This window comes from Dreissena polymorpha, chromosome 3 (genome assembly GCF_020536995.1).
Source record: "Dreissena polymorpha isolate Duluth1 chromosome 3, UMN_Dpol_1.0, whole genome shotgun sequence".
Classification (NCBI taxonomy): domain Eukaryota; kingdom Metazoa; phylum Mollusca; class Bivalvia; order Myida; family Dreissenidae; genus Dreissena; species Dreissena polymorpha.
The window spans coordinates 68,165,522-68,180,083 of NC_068357.1; the positions used below are offsets into that span (position 1 = coordinate 68,165,522).

The 14,562-nt window shown below is 36.2% G+C and overlaps 2 protein-coding genes across 7 annotated transcripts in view; both read right to left on the reverse strand.

Moving 5' to 3' along the window:
- LOC127874620 (mitogen-activated protein kinase-binding protein 1-like) overlaps nucleotides 1-14,562 on the reverse strand; it is a 126,120-nt gene that overhangs the window by 61,221 nt on the left and 50,337 nt on the right. For all 4 annotated transcript variants that reach the window (XM_052419073.1, XM_052419072.1, XM_052419071.1 and 1 more), the window contains exons 11-17: nucleotides 12,180-12,326; nucleotides 8,880-8,946; nucleotides 7,365-7,479; nucleotides 6,160-6,251; nucleotides 1,687-1,883; nucleotides 495-613; nucleotides 16-267 (exon numbers count right to left, since the gene is read on the reverse strand). In XM_052419073.1, the coding sequence (XP_052275033.1) occupies nucleotides 16-267; nucleotides 495-613; nucleotides 1,687-1,883; nucleotides 6,160-6,251; nucleotides 7,365-7,479; nucleotides 8,880-8,946; nucleotides 12,180-12,326 (989 nt within the window). The remainder of the gene's footprint in view (nucleotides 1-15; nucleotides 268-494; nucleotides 614-1,686; nucleotides 1,884-6,159; nucleotides 6,252-7,364; nucleotides 7,480-8,879; nucleotides 8,947-12,179; nucleotides 12,327-14,562) is intronic.
- Nucleotides 3,809-14,562, reverse strand: part of LOC127874621 (pleckstrin homology domain-containing family D member 1-like) — a 121,993-nt gene continuing 111,239 nt past the window's right edge. Inside the window, exon 16 of one of the 3 annotated variants that reach the window (XR_008047024.1) lies at nucleotides 3,809-3,829. The gene's annotated coding sequence lies outside the window, so the exon portion shown is untranslated. Of the gene's footprint in view, nucleotides 3,830-3,955; nucleotides 3,975-4,084; nucleotides 4,120-14,562 lie in introns of those variants that run through there. The other 2 variants (XR_008047025.1, XR_008047023.1) reach the window with 2 other exon arrangements.

Consider the following 14,562-nt stretch of genomic DNA (forward strand, 5'->3'; position numbering starts at 1 on the left):
CAACAGAAAGCCTACCCGTCACCACTAGTGGAAATCATGTGTCTGAGATCATTCATAAAGCGAACGTCCGTGGCTATCTCGGAGTGCCCGAACATGGTTGCCTGCAGCTCTCCGGAGTAGAAGTCCATTACACAGAGGTTCTTGTCGCTGCAGCTGGTGGCGGCGTAGGAGCCAGAGGGGTCAAGGTTCATGCGAAGCAGAGTCCCATCATCCCCCAGAGAACCCTTGTACTCTCGGTTCTTCTTGCCATTTTTGATATTATAGATTCTAGAATAGACAATATTGACTCAATTAAGTTTTTATATTTTGTTTATCTTTTTTCATTTAGCAAATATATGACAATTTGTTTTCTGAGGCTACGAAGTAATAGCTTTGCATCCAAATGTCAAATATGGTGTTAAATGGCCAATAGACAAGCATTAAAATATTGCGATTCTAACCAATTGAAATGAGAATAAAACTGAAACGCTGTGGCAGGATTGTCATATAGTTACCTGACATTCCTATCCTGACAAGCAATGGCTGCAAAGTTGTGTGATGGCTCTACCGCCATGTCATATAGAGTCATCTTTTCTACCTGGTGGGTGGCTAGTGTGAACTGGAACACAGGCTCCTGCAAAGGGAGGTAAAAACATGTAGACATGATGAAATGGGCAGTAACAACTACAAAAAAGATTGCTGTTAGAACATTTATGTTTGCAAACGAATAGATAGGGAACAATCATACATCTACAACGATTTTCTTTCTTTTTTTAAAACAGTATTTCGATTTTTATTACTGTAGTGAGTTAACCTTCTATTCCCTTTTCTTGCTTGTGTTTAGCAATACAAAGTGCACATAACATACTTGCTCCACTATCCGACACTTCCCTACTTAGATCATAGGTAGGGGGACTAAGGCTGTAGAATTAATATCATGACCACGTGTCAGGAACACATTATTCTGGGATTTGTAGTAGAGCCCTATACCAACTGAGGCCAGTTTTTACCAATCTTTGTGAATTCAATGTGAAATGAATATGAGTCGCTCTCTGAGAGAACCCAGCTAAATGAATGTGTGTAAAGTGTGGTTACAGGTTAGCCTGTCCAATCCCCATTTATTGAATTTTAACCCTTTGCATGCTGGGAAATTTGTCGTCTGCTAAAATGTCATCTGCTGAATTTCTAAAATTAGTATTTTCTTCAATTTTTTTTCAAAGAATTTTATCAGAATAGCAAACAGTTTGGATCCTGATGAGACGCCACGTTCTGTGGCGTCTCATCTGGATCCAAACTGTTTGCACAGGCCTTCAAAATTCGGTTCCCTCACTGAAAGGGTTAACCCTTTGTCACTTGGATACGTATTTTTACGTATTTGTAGTCCCTTATAAAGTTAAATTTAATTAAAGACCTTACCTACTAGATTCAGGCTTTAAAGGCATAATTTCCAACCCTTATATACTGATGAGCAGCAAACAGCATAAAACCTGAACAAACTGTGAGTTACTCGCAGGCTGTTCTGGTTTTATGCTGTTTGCACATAGCCATTTTTACTTTGCTTATAATTAGGAAAGGGTTAAAAGACTTTTCTTTTCTAAAAAACATCCAGTCCACGCTAAACGTGTAGTCCCATATTAGCAGAGAAAACACTTTTGGCACAAGCAATAAGTCCTGTTTTCCCATAGAGCCACTCAAATCCTTCCCTACCTGTTGGAGGTTTCTGAACAGTATGGACTTGTCCGCTCCACAGCTGATCATTTTCAGGTGTCCGTCTGTCTCTGTGAACTTGACAGATGAGATGGTGGACGAGTGGTCTGACAGGGTCTGCAGCAGGCCATATTGCTGCTCCACGTCAAACACGTGGATCAACCGGTCACGACTGGACGACGCAAGCACTTTGGGGCCTAGGAAAGGGGAAAAAAAAATACATTCAATATGTTATGAAATGATAAGGATTATTGTTGTTTAAAGAATATAATAATAAAATATTTGAGAAAATCTTTAAAATTTGGTATTAAACAAGAGATGTGTTCGTCAGAAACACAATGCCCCCAATTGCGCCCCTTTGAAATTTTTTATTTTTGACCTTTGACCTTGAAGGATGACCTTGACCTTGAACTTTCACCACTCAAAATGTGCAGCTTCATGAGAACGCCGCTTTGGAAAAAAAATAATGTTTTTTTATCTTTGACCTTGAAGGATGACCTTGACCTTGAACTTCCACCACTCAAAATGTGCAGCTTTATAAGAACGCCGCTTTGATTTTATTGTTTTAAACTTTGACCTTGAAGGATGACCTTGACCTTGAAGGATGACCTTGACCTTCCACCACTCAAAATGTGCAGCTTCATGAGAACGCTGCTTTGAAACAAATTTTTTTGTTGACCTTTGACCTTGAAGGATGACCTTGACGGTTGACCTTGACCTTGAACTTCCACCACACAAAATGTGCAGCTTCATGAGAACGCCGCTTTGAAAATTATTATATTTTTTTTTTTACCTTTGACCTTGAAGGATGACCTTGACTTTGAAGGATGACCTTGAACTTCCACCACTCAAAATGTGCAGCTTCATGAGAACGCCGCTTAGAATTATTTTTGTTACCTTTGACCTTGAAGGATGACCTTGACCTTGAAGGATGACCTTGACCTTGAACTTCCACCACTCAAAATGTGCAGCTTCATGAGAACGCCACTTTGAAACAATTTTTTTTTTTTTTACCTTTGACCGGATGACCTTGAACTTCCACCACTCAAAATGTGCAGCTTCATGAGATACACATGCATGCCAAATATCAAGTTGCTATCTTCAATATTGAATAAAATTTCTATTTGTATTTGGCAGGTATAGAAATCATCTCCCTTTAAAAGTTATTACTCCCTTGAATTTTGTCCAATCTGAGAAAGTATAATTATATCATAAAAAAAAACTTTGAAAAATCAATCATTTGGATTATAAATAATCAAAATAATAAATCTGTACAGTAACTGTGAAATGAACTTCAATTCTTGGTAAGGAAATATATAATATGAGATTTATAATTATATAAATTACTTCCCTTGAAAATAATTGTCTGTAACAAATCTCTATTTTTAGTAGCAAATAATTAAAAGCCACAACCGTGACTGTAGAATCACCACTCAAAATGTGCAGCTCCATGAGATACACATGCATGCCAAATATAACAAGAGCACCGCCTTGCGGGTGCAGACCGCTCATCTATTTTCTTTTTAAAGGTGAAGGGACATTCATTTTCAATCACAAAGGAGGGAGGGGTGGAGTGAAGAGGGGTGTATAGTGTGGGGCAGTGGACATTTATTACATGATCTTCCAAAAATGCGAAAAAAAATGCAAAAAAAAAAATATATTCGGGGGAGGGGGGGGGGGGTGGGGGGGGTGGGGGGGGGGATTCTTGGGTGCGATTGTTGGACGGTATTTAAAACATAAAATAATAACAAGGGCTGTTTGTAAAACATGCATGCCCCCCATATGGGCTGTCCGTTGTAGTGGCAGCCATTGTGTGAATACGTTTTTTGTCACTGTGACCTTGACCTTTGACCTAGTGACCTGAAAATCAATAGGGGTCATCTGCGAGTCACGATCAATGTACCTATGAAGTGTCATTATCCTAGGCAAAAGCGTTCTTGAGTTATCATCCGAAAATCATTTTACTATTTCGGGTCACCGTGACCTTTGACCTTGTGACCTCAAAATCGATAGGGGTCATCTGCGAGTCATGATCAATCTACCTGTGAAGTTTCATGATCCTAGGCATATGCGTTCTTGAGTTATCATCCGAAAACAATTTACTATTTCGGGTCACCGTGACCTTGACCTTTGACCTAGTGACCTCAAAATCAATAGGGGTCACCTGCGAGTCATGATCAATCTACCCATGAAGTTTCATGATCCTTGGCGTATACATTCTTGAGTTATCATCCGGAAACCATTTTACTATTTCGGGTCACCGTGACCTTGACCTTTGACCTAGTGACCTCAAAATCAATAGGGTTCATCTGCGAGTCATGATCAATCTACCCATGAAGTTTCATGATCCTAGGCGTATGCGTTCTTGAGTTATCATTCAAAAACCATTTTACTATTTCGGGTCACCGTGACCTTGACCTTTGACCTAGTGACCTCAAAATCAATAGGGGTCATCTGCAAGTCATGATCAATGTACCTATGAAGTTTCATGATCCTAGGCCCAAGCATTCTTGAGTTATCATCTGACAACCACCTGGTGGACGGACCAACAGACCGACCGACATGAGCAAAGCAATATACCCCCTCTTCTTCCAAGGGGGGCACTAATAATAAATATTTGTGTTTTTAACCGTTTCAAAAAAAAATAATTGGGGGGGGGTGGGGGGTATAATGTGAGGGTGTGTTGGTCAGTTGTGTGGATGGTTTGGGTGGAGTCTATTGTGGTATGTCAGGTAAGAGTAGTTTTGTCAAAGTATCAATCAAATCTAATCTTAAATAAAGAAGTTATGGCAATTTTAGCAAAATTTAATAATTTGACCTTGAGAGTCAAGGTCATTCAAAGGTCAAGGTAAAATTCAATTCCCAGGTACAGTAACCTCATGATAGCATGAAAGTATTTGAAGTTTGAAAGCAATAGGCTTGATACTTTAGAAGTAAAGTGGATCGAAACACAAAATTTAACAATATATTCAAAGTTACTAAGTAAAAAAAGGGCTATAATTCCGTAAAAATGACAACCAGAGTTATGCAACTTGTCGTTTTACTGTACCCTTATGATAGTTTGCGAGTGTTCCGAGTATGAAAGCAATATCTATGATACTTTAGGGGTAAAGTGGACCAAAACACAAAACTTAACCAAATTTTTAATTTTCTAAGTATAAAGGGCCCATAATTCCGTCCAAATGCCAGTCAGAGTTACATAACTTTGCCTGCACAGTCCCCTTATGATAGTTAATAAGTGTTGCAAGTATGAAAGCAATAGCTTTGATACTGTAGGAATAAAGTGGACCTAAACACAAAACTTAACCAAATTTTCAATTTTCTAAGTATATAAAGGGCACATAATTCTGTCAAAATGCCAGTCAGAGTTACATTACTTTGCCTGCACAGTCCCCTTATGATAGTTAGTAAGTGTTGCAAGTATGAAAGCAATAGCTTTGATACTTAAGGAATAAAGTGGACCTAAACACAAAACTTAACCAAAATTTTCAATTTTCTAAGTATAAAAAGGGCACATAATTCTGTCAAAATGCACGCCAGAGTTATCTAACTTTGCCTGCCCAGTCCCCTCATGATAGTAAGTAAGTGTACCAAGTTTGAATGCAATAGCATTGATACTTTCTGAGAAAATTGGACCTAAATGCAAAACTTAACCGGACGCCAACGCCGACGCCAAGGTGATGACAATAGCTAGTAATTTTTTAAAAAAAAATAGATGAGCTAAAAAGAAGCTATGTTCAATATTGAATAATTTTCTCCCTTTTTAAAGCTTATTACTTCCCTTAAATCTGTATTTTTTACCGTAGACCATAAAGGATGACCTTGAGCTTTTACCACAATGTGTTTGTCAGAAACACAATGCTGCATACTGCTCCGCTTTGATTTATTTAACAAAAATATATACGTGGGCAGGTCAGATAACTATGTCCATTTAAAGCTTATTACTTCCCTTGACTTTGTTTTTTCGACCCTAGACCTGGAAAGATGATGTTCGCCTTGAAATTTTATCACTTAAAATGTGCAGCTCCATGAGAAACACATGCATGCCAAATATCAAGGTGCTATCTTTAATACTTAAAAAGTTATGGCCAATGTTAAAGTTTTTCGGACGGACAGACAGACTGACATACTGACTGAAGGACAGTTCAACTGCTATATGCCACCCTACCGGGGGCATAAAAATTAGTCTTATAAAATATATTGGTACACAATTATGGGGAAGAGAATATTTACATCCCAAATTATGTAAATTGTCAGACACATATTTTAAAGCTAAGTGACTAACTGTGGAATATATTGATAAAAGCATTTTATATGGCGTTAAATATATGTTTCCAGATCACATCTAGCATTCAAATTTTGGCTATTGTTATAAGGAACATTAACTGTTCAGGTGTTAACTTTATTTTTCGAAACATTGTACAAAATATTTGTTGATTTTGAGTATTCATGGGCTTATAAGACTACATCTACCTGTTTTCCAGTTGGAGTATTCGAGTGCCAGCACCTCAGACTCGTGGGCCTCTATCTGCTTGATCTCCAGCAGGTTCTCAAGGTCATGAATTCTACAAGCAAACATTTGAGCCTCGCTCTGTGAAAATGGGGGTCTAATGCATGTGCGTAAAGTATCATCCCAGATTAGCCTTTGCAGTCTGCACAGGCTAATCAGGGACAACACTTTCCGCCTTTATTGTATTTTTCGTTTTCAAAGAACTCTTCTTGACAAAAATCCAGTTTAGTTGGAAAGTGTTGTCCCTGATTAGCCTGTATGGACTGCACAGGCTAATCTGGGACGACACTTTATGCACATGCATAAAACCCCTTTTCACTGAGCACAGCTCGTTTTCATGTAAACATTTCTGTTAAGCCACTGATACATCATGTGTATCCTAGATAAAGTCAGGCTGTTAAAGTCATGAATTCTAAAAGCAAAGACTTGCATGTTAACATTCTTATAAAGCGACTTAAGGTAATGAATTCTAAAAGCAAAGACATGCATGTTAACATTCTTATAAAGCGACTTAAGGAAATGAATTCTAAAAGCAAAGACATGCATGTTAACATTCTTATAAAGCGACTTAAGGAAATGAATTCTAAAAGCAAAGACATGCATGTTAACATTCTTATAAAGCGACTTAAGGAAATGAATTCTAAAAGCAAAGACATGCATGTTAACATTCTTATAAAGCGACTTAAGGAAATGAATTCTAAAAGCAAAGACATGCATGTTAACATTCTTATAAAGCAACATACACATAATGTGTATCCTAGATAAAGTAAGGCTGTCAAAGTCATTTATTCTTTCAGCAAATATATTTGTCAGTCTTAATTTCTGTAAAGAAATTTAATCATTAATATGTGTTTACAGAAATCCTCCAAGCTCAAAAGTTTAGTAAACACTTAACTTGCCTTTGTTGATAACATGCTGATATTGAATTTTATATTTTTCTAAATAAAACTAACAATTACCATAACCTTGACCCAAGTGGCCAAAAATGAAATTTTATGCTATGCCTCGATGCAAGCTTGTAATATCTAAATCATCAACTTTTGATTCGTTTAAGTTAAGTTACAATGTGTTCATTTTACTCTGAAAAAGATTTTTTTAAGTTTAAATAAAGAATCTGTTGAGTTGCTTATACCATTGTAAGCATTACAATGCCTAGAAGTTTGTTTACCTGACATTGCCTTGACGGTCTCCAGATGCCAAGTGTTTCCCGTCGGGACTGACCCGGACAGAGCGAATGCCTTTCTTGTCATCGTAGTTTGTGTCCGTCTTGTCCGTGGCACCAGCTGTAGATAGGATTAAAAGATACCAGGGCAATGCATAGATGACTATCAAGAACTTGCCCTGAAAGCTATTTAGTGCATATATGTTGCAAGTGTGGTTGATATTGTAAATTAACAGTCATGGTTTTTTAGCAAGGCAATTCTCCTCAATGATAGCAACATACCCATGAAGTTTAATGTTGAAATCTTGTATCAAATCTCGAATAAAGCCCAGAAAAGTTACATAATACGAAAATAAAAAAGGCAATAGCTCTTACTAGGACTTACTTGAATTATAGTCAATATCACAGAGAGAGGTGAGGAGTATTACTGGGAATTACTTGGATTATAGTCAACATCACATTACTAGGAATCACTTGGAATATAGTCAATATCACATTACTAGGACTTACTTAGATTATAGTCAATATATAGGATCTTCCATGAGTGGTTGTTTTGTATTGAATTTAATAAACAAGTCATCTAAATAAAGATACAAAAAACGAGGCTTGCCGAGTTTTTATCTTTATTTAGATGACGAGTTAAATACATTCAATACAAAATGACCACGAATCTAAGATTCTTTTTATAACATGACCAACAAATTTTCTTTTTATTTTATGCTCTTTTCACCGTTTATTCACATTGTAAAAGAGTTTAACTGAAGAAATTTGCTGGAATAACGACGTCATTTCGTAAAAATAAAAAATGTCATTTCACAGTTATATGACTAGGGTTATAACACCCGTGTAATAAACAAAATTGAGCATTATGTTATTTCACTCCTGGAGCATAGGTCATGTTATAAATCACATTACTAGGACTTACTTGGATTATAGTCAATATCACATTACTAGGACTTACTTGTATTATAGTCAATATCACATTCCTAGGACTTACTTGGATTTAAGTCAATATCACATTACTAGGACTTACTTGGATTATAGTCAATATCACATGACTAGGACTTACTTGGATTAAAGTAAATATCACATGACTAGGACTTACTAGGATTATAGTCAATATCACATTACTAGGACTTACTTGGATTATAGTCAATATTACATTACTAGGACTTACTTGGATTATAGTCAATATCACATTACTAGGACTTACTTGGATTATAGTCACTATCACATTTCTAGGACTTACTTGGATTATAGTCAATATCACATGACTAGGACTTACTTGGATTAAAGTCAATATCACATGACTAGGACTTACTTGGATTATAGTCAATATAACATGACTAGGACTTACTTGGATTATTGTCAATATAACATGACTAGGACTTACTTGGATTATAGTCAATATCACATGACTAGGACTTACTTGGATTATAGTCAATAGCACATTACTAGGACTCACTTGGATTATAGTCAATATCACATTGCAGTGTGATGAGCATTATTACTAGGTCTTACTTGGATTATAGTCAATATCACAGAGAGAGGTGAGACTTGGATCCATGTACATCACCTTCAGTATGTCCTACAACAGACAAAACACAAAAATAAGGTACTGGTCAGGATCCAACTCATAACAGACTTGTTCTGGAAAAACTGGGCTAAATGCAGGAGTATAATGTGTTGTCCTAGATTTGCCTTTGAGGTCCACACAGGATAATCAGGGAAAACACTGTCCCCCTAAACTGGACTTTCCGTAAGAAGATAATGTATGTAATTGAAAAACACAATAAAAGCAGTAAGTGTTATACCTGAGAAGCGTTTGTGGACTGCACAGGCTAATCTAATAGGACACTTTCCGCACATGCATAAGCAACAGAACAAGACGGATATAATCAGTATCAAAATACAGGTCATAAACAACTAGAAATATACATGAATTTGAACACTGTTTTCAACAAAAAAATAATTTTAATCTTTATAGATTTCATTACACCTGATGACAATTTTCACCGCCACCCTGATTAACAAACATTTGTTAAGTTATACATATATGATTGGTAAAAATCAAGGTGTTGTTGGTGTTCTTTATTTTGTTTAAAAAAGCTAGGAAATGTACATCAAGCAATCATGCTATCTTTAAACAAGCCAACCAATCATAAAATTGTTGATGTTTTGAAAATAAATGTTGTAACAGTGCTTATTTGATGGAAAATCAACAAGAAACACTGCTATGAACTGCATGTAACTTAAAGTGTTTTAACTTACAATATCAATGCTACCCAATAAATGTGACAGTGTACCTAATTGTCAAATATAACCTAAATGCTGTCCACTATATATTTAAGTTAACATCTAATGATTTGTCAATACATCATCTTTATGCTGTTCTCAACAAAATGGAACATTTGTAAATGAAAGTCCTATTGTATAGAATAATCATACAGTCATTTTAACTTAATTTACTGATAAGTTGACAATCTGCAGACTGTTTGGAATAATTTCAGCTGAATCAGACATTTACAAAAAAGTGCATGCCCGTTTAATGAAACAACATTAAACAAGAGATGTGTTTGTCAGAAACACAATGCCCCATATTGCGCTGCTTTGAAATAAAATTTCATTATATCATTTGGCACGTTTAGCAATTATCTCCCTTTTAAAGCTTATTACTTCCCTTGGATTGTATTTTTTGACTTTTGAACTTGAAGGATGACCTTGACCATTCACCATTCAAAATGTGCAGCTTCATGAGATAAACATGCATGCCAAATATCAAGTTGCTATATTCAATATTGCAAAAGTTATGGCCAATGTTAAAGTTGACTGACACACAGACAGACAGACAGACAGACAAACAGACTGACAGTTCAACTGCTATATGCCACCCTACTGGGGGCATAAAAATTAAGAGACATTCTCCCCCTTCCTCTGATTAAAGTAGGGCAGTTGTCAGGCACTGGCTTAAGTATGTGCCCTTAGTACCCCTAAACCAGCTTGCCCAGGAAAACTGACTGCCGGGATATGACTTGAAACACGTGAAAAACTGCAAAAACCCCAAATAAAACAACAAAACAAATCTATCTTTTCAGCAAATGTTCATGTTCGTTATTCCCATTTCAACCATTCCATGGGAAAGATGAAATAGCCCTGTCCGGGTATAGAGCAGGGTAGACAACTCAAACGAGGATTCAGCTAGTAATAAAGCTACCAATGAGAGCGACTGCCCTTGTGATTCAATTTTAGCAACAACAAAATCGAATTTTGCAATAAAGATGATTCACTTCAACGTGCATGTACTTACTATGGATCCATTTTCCTTAAAATGACAATAACATTCCAAATAAGCACACAATTGTGATTATACCAAGTGTGCATCAATAAGAGACTCAATATTATTATACTTTTGTAGAGAACTGACAAATAAATATGACAGATGCTCCGAATGTGTATTATTACTTTTCATATACAGTCTAATCTGTCAATAAAGACCACTTAAGGGATTTGGTCGTTGTGGTCTTTGTTAACAGGTGGTCTTAATTCGCAGGGTCGATTGAAACTTTGCAAAATATGATAGTAAAATGTACAGGTACCTTATCTATGTATGTGCTCTATTGCTTAAATGGTAGAATACTAAATATTTATTATTTCAATTTTCTTATGTTTTTATTAATCATATCATGAATAACTAACTATTGACATACATGAATATGTACTTGAACTGACAAATTCTGTATCGATAATCTGTGCACGTCTTATCACGGACAAATTTAAGAAAGCATGAATATCAAAATGTATGTTTGCAATTGGCATTGTAATTATAACAAAACCGTAAATTTCCTTAATGAGTTGATGAAAGCTCCAAACTTTTGTTTGATTTTTTCGGCAATTAGTACATTAATCACGATTCACTAAAATACAAAGGCAACTTCTTACACTTTCGACAAACTGATAAATGCATAAAAGAAGCAGGCGGCTACCAATTAGCAATGTGTGTTAAGTAAACAAACAACTGCTATCTAGTGCAGTAAACTTTCACTTGCCAATATCTCCATAGCAAACGACGAGTCTACTGGTTAGATGTTTATCACGTGACTATCACAGCGTCATGGTGGCCATTTTTGTTATTGAAAGTTGCGAAATCGTTGATTGTTATGATTGAAGTGGTCTTTGTTAGGTATCAAAATGGACATTTGGGAATGTAAAATGGTCTTTGTTCGCAGGTGGGCTTTATTCGCAGGTTCAATATATAGTGAAACTGTTTGGGAGGAAATCGTTGTGGTCTTTATGAACAGGTGGTCTCTATTAAAAGGTGGTCGCTGGGACAGGTTGGACTGTACATTATTTACTTATTTACTATTGGAATGTGTTTTTGTCATTTTGTAAAAGTCTGCTGTATGAATTTTTTACTTGCACACCCTCATAGACAGGTCTCAACATTTGTATGTTTCAATTTAAAAATCATGCTTCAATTTCTACTGATGTTTTAATTTGTATTACTGTTTAAATAACCAATGCTGTTGAAATTCATACTAAGTTGTCAATACACACTGATGTTTTAGGGAACTCCCACTGATGTTTTATTAAATTCCTACGTATGATTATTATATTCCCAATAATTTATCATTTCTGACTCACGCTTTATTAAGTAAGAAGTAACTTTCCAATTAACACTGTTATTTTATTAAATTCCCACTACTTTTTTATTTTCCAACTAATGTTTCAATTCCCATTAATATTTTATTTAAATTGCACCGATGTTTGATTTATCACTTTTAATCTAAATCCTACTAACTGATATCTCACAGGTAAACATACATGTGAGTAGATGTTGTTCTTGTAGGATTTGGTCTCAGCCATGTGTGGATCTAGGTTCCATATTCGTATAGTGTCGTCACTTGAACACGTGATGAAAGAATTTGGCGGAAGAATTGACGGCTTGCCCGCCTCCAACATTGGGTAGATCTGCAAGAGAAATGACATTTTAGACTAGTAATTAAAACATGTCATTTCGTTAATTATTAGTATGTCCATGCTCACAAACTGGTTGCTGAAACTGAGCCACTGAGCACAGCAGTCAAAGAGGAACCTATATCCCCCACTGAGATTACTTTAAGCTTGAAGTGATGACCTTGACTTGCCAGTGTGATTGACTCATGACTCTTGGACTCTGAATGACATTAGCTATTTATGAAAATCCTTCTAAGGGAATAGGAGATATGAATCAGATGTGGAACAAATGAAGCTTATTTATTGACCTTCAACTTTGACCTTGAGCTAGCATGCCTTCTGCACATCGTCTCAATAGCCCTGACATTGAAGCTGAGTTTCATGAAAACAATTCAAAAGATGAAGAAGATATGAGGCGGAAATGAAAACAGATACACAAACTATTTACCTTCATTTGTGACCTTAACCTTGAGCCGGAAGACTGATTCAAACCTTCTGCACATTGTCTCAATTACCTAAACAGTGTGGCCAATTTAACGGAAAATCCTTCAAAGAGTATAGGGGACATGGAGCAGACACAAAAAAGTAGGCTAAATTATCTGCAAATGTATGGATCTTGAGCTAGAGTGACTGACTCAAATGTTATGCACATGTCTAAATGACCTTATAATTGTAGCCAAGTTCCATGAAAATCCGTCAATGGGTAAAGGGGACATAGACCAGAAACCAAAAAAAGAGTCTCAAGCCTTGGACCTTGAATGTTCTGTGTTAAGCCTTTGCATGCTGGGAAATTTGTCGTCTGCTAAAATGTTGTCTGCTGAATTTCAAAAATAAGCATTTTCTTCGATTTTTTTCAAAGAATACTACCAGAATAGCAAACAGTTTGGATCCTGATGAGACGCCACGTTCTGTGGCGTCTCATCTGGATCCAAACTGTTTGCACAGGCCTTCAAAATTCGGTTCCCGCACTGAAAGGGTTAAGCCAGTAAGATTGACTCCTTCATCCATGCCAACGCCTCAATGACCTTAGCATTTTATCTAAGTTTCATGGAAATACTTCACACAATTAAGGAGATATGAAGTAGACACAAAAAAGATACTCAAACCTATGAGCTTAAAGTATGACCTTGACCTTGAGTCAGCATTATTAACATTCAAGGCAATTTGATTTGATTGACGTTTGACCTTGATTCTTAATATTGACCTGGAGCCGGCACAACTTCTTCACACCTTCTGCATGTCGTCTTGTTGCCTTAACATTGGAGTGAAGTTTTATAATAATACATCAACGGATATATACAGCAGTCATAAACAAAAAGGCGGCCCAAACCATTCACCCTGACTGATTAATAACTTCTGCACATTGTGGCGAGTTTATTGAAAATTTGTCATATGGTATAGGAGACATGGAGCGGAGAAAAAAGTGATACAAACAGACTAAAGCACCAACGGATGGACAAATGAAAGGAATGTCTATAAACCCAGTTAGGTTTGACAGTTTTTTTATTAACTCCTCCATTATAATGTCAGGGGTTCCGCTGTCGATCGCCATTGGCGCCAAATGGCGCTAATTTTTTTTAAGTGGCTCCAATTTTTTTTAAGTGGCGAATTAAAAAAAATCGGTAAAGTCCTATCCGAAAATGTACTGCGAGTCGAAAAGCACGCAACCGAGCATAAGCGGCCAGCGTTTGTCAGTTGTAAATATTGATTTACGACGATGTAAGCAACATACAGTGTAGAGTGCACTGAAATCACGGAAGCGTGAAAGTGCGACAGTCGGTGTTTTTACTGCTATTGTCAAGTTTTATGGGGGTTATTATCGGATTAACGGTTCTTTTATGATAAAGAACACTCAATTATGTAACACTTAGGACAAACTGGCACAAAGATCAATGATTATAACGATATATAAGGCGGTGTTAATTTAAATTGAGATGTTTGTCGTTCAGTAGCCAATTGTATAAATCTGGATATCTCTTATCCAGCGGATTACTTTTGGCTATCTTCAATTTTATGATAGGATAACCAAAAAATATCCGCTGGATAAGAGTTATCCAGATTTATACAATTGGCCGCAGATGTGTATCATTTTTTTCCCTTTCAGTTTATGTGCATCATATTAGCCAAATGACCAAATGTAACTGTTAAACAATTAAATTTAGATGTTTTATTTTCTGAAATGTAACTGTTTAACAATTAAATTGAGAGGCTTTATTTACTGATGTTTGAATTTTTTTCCCTTCCAGATGAT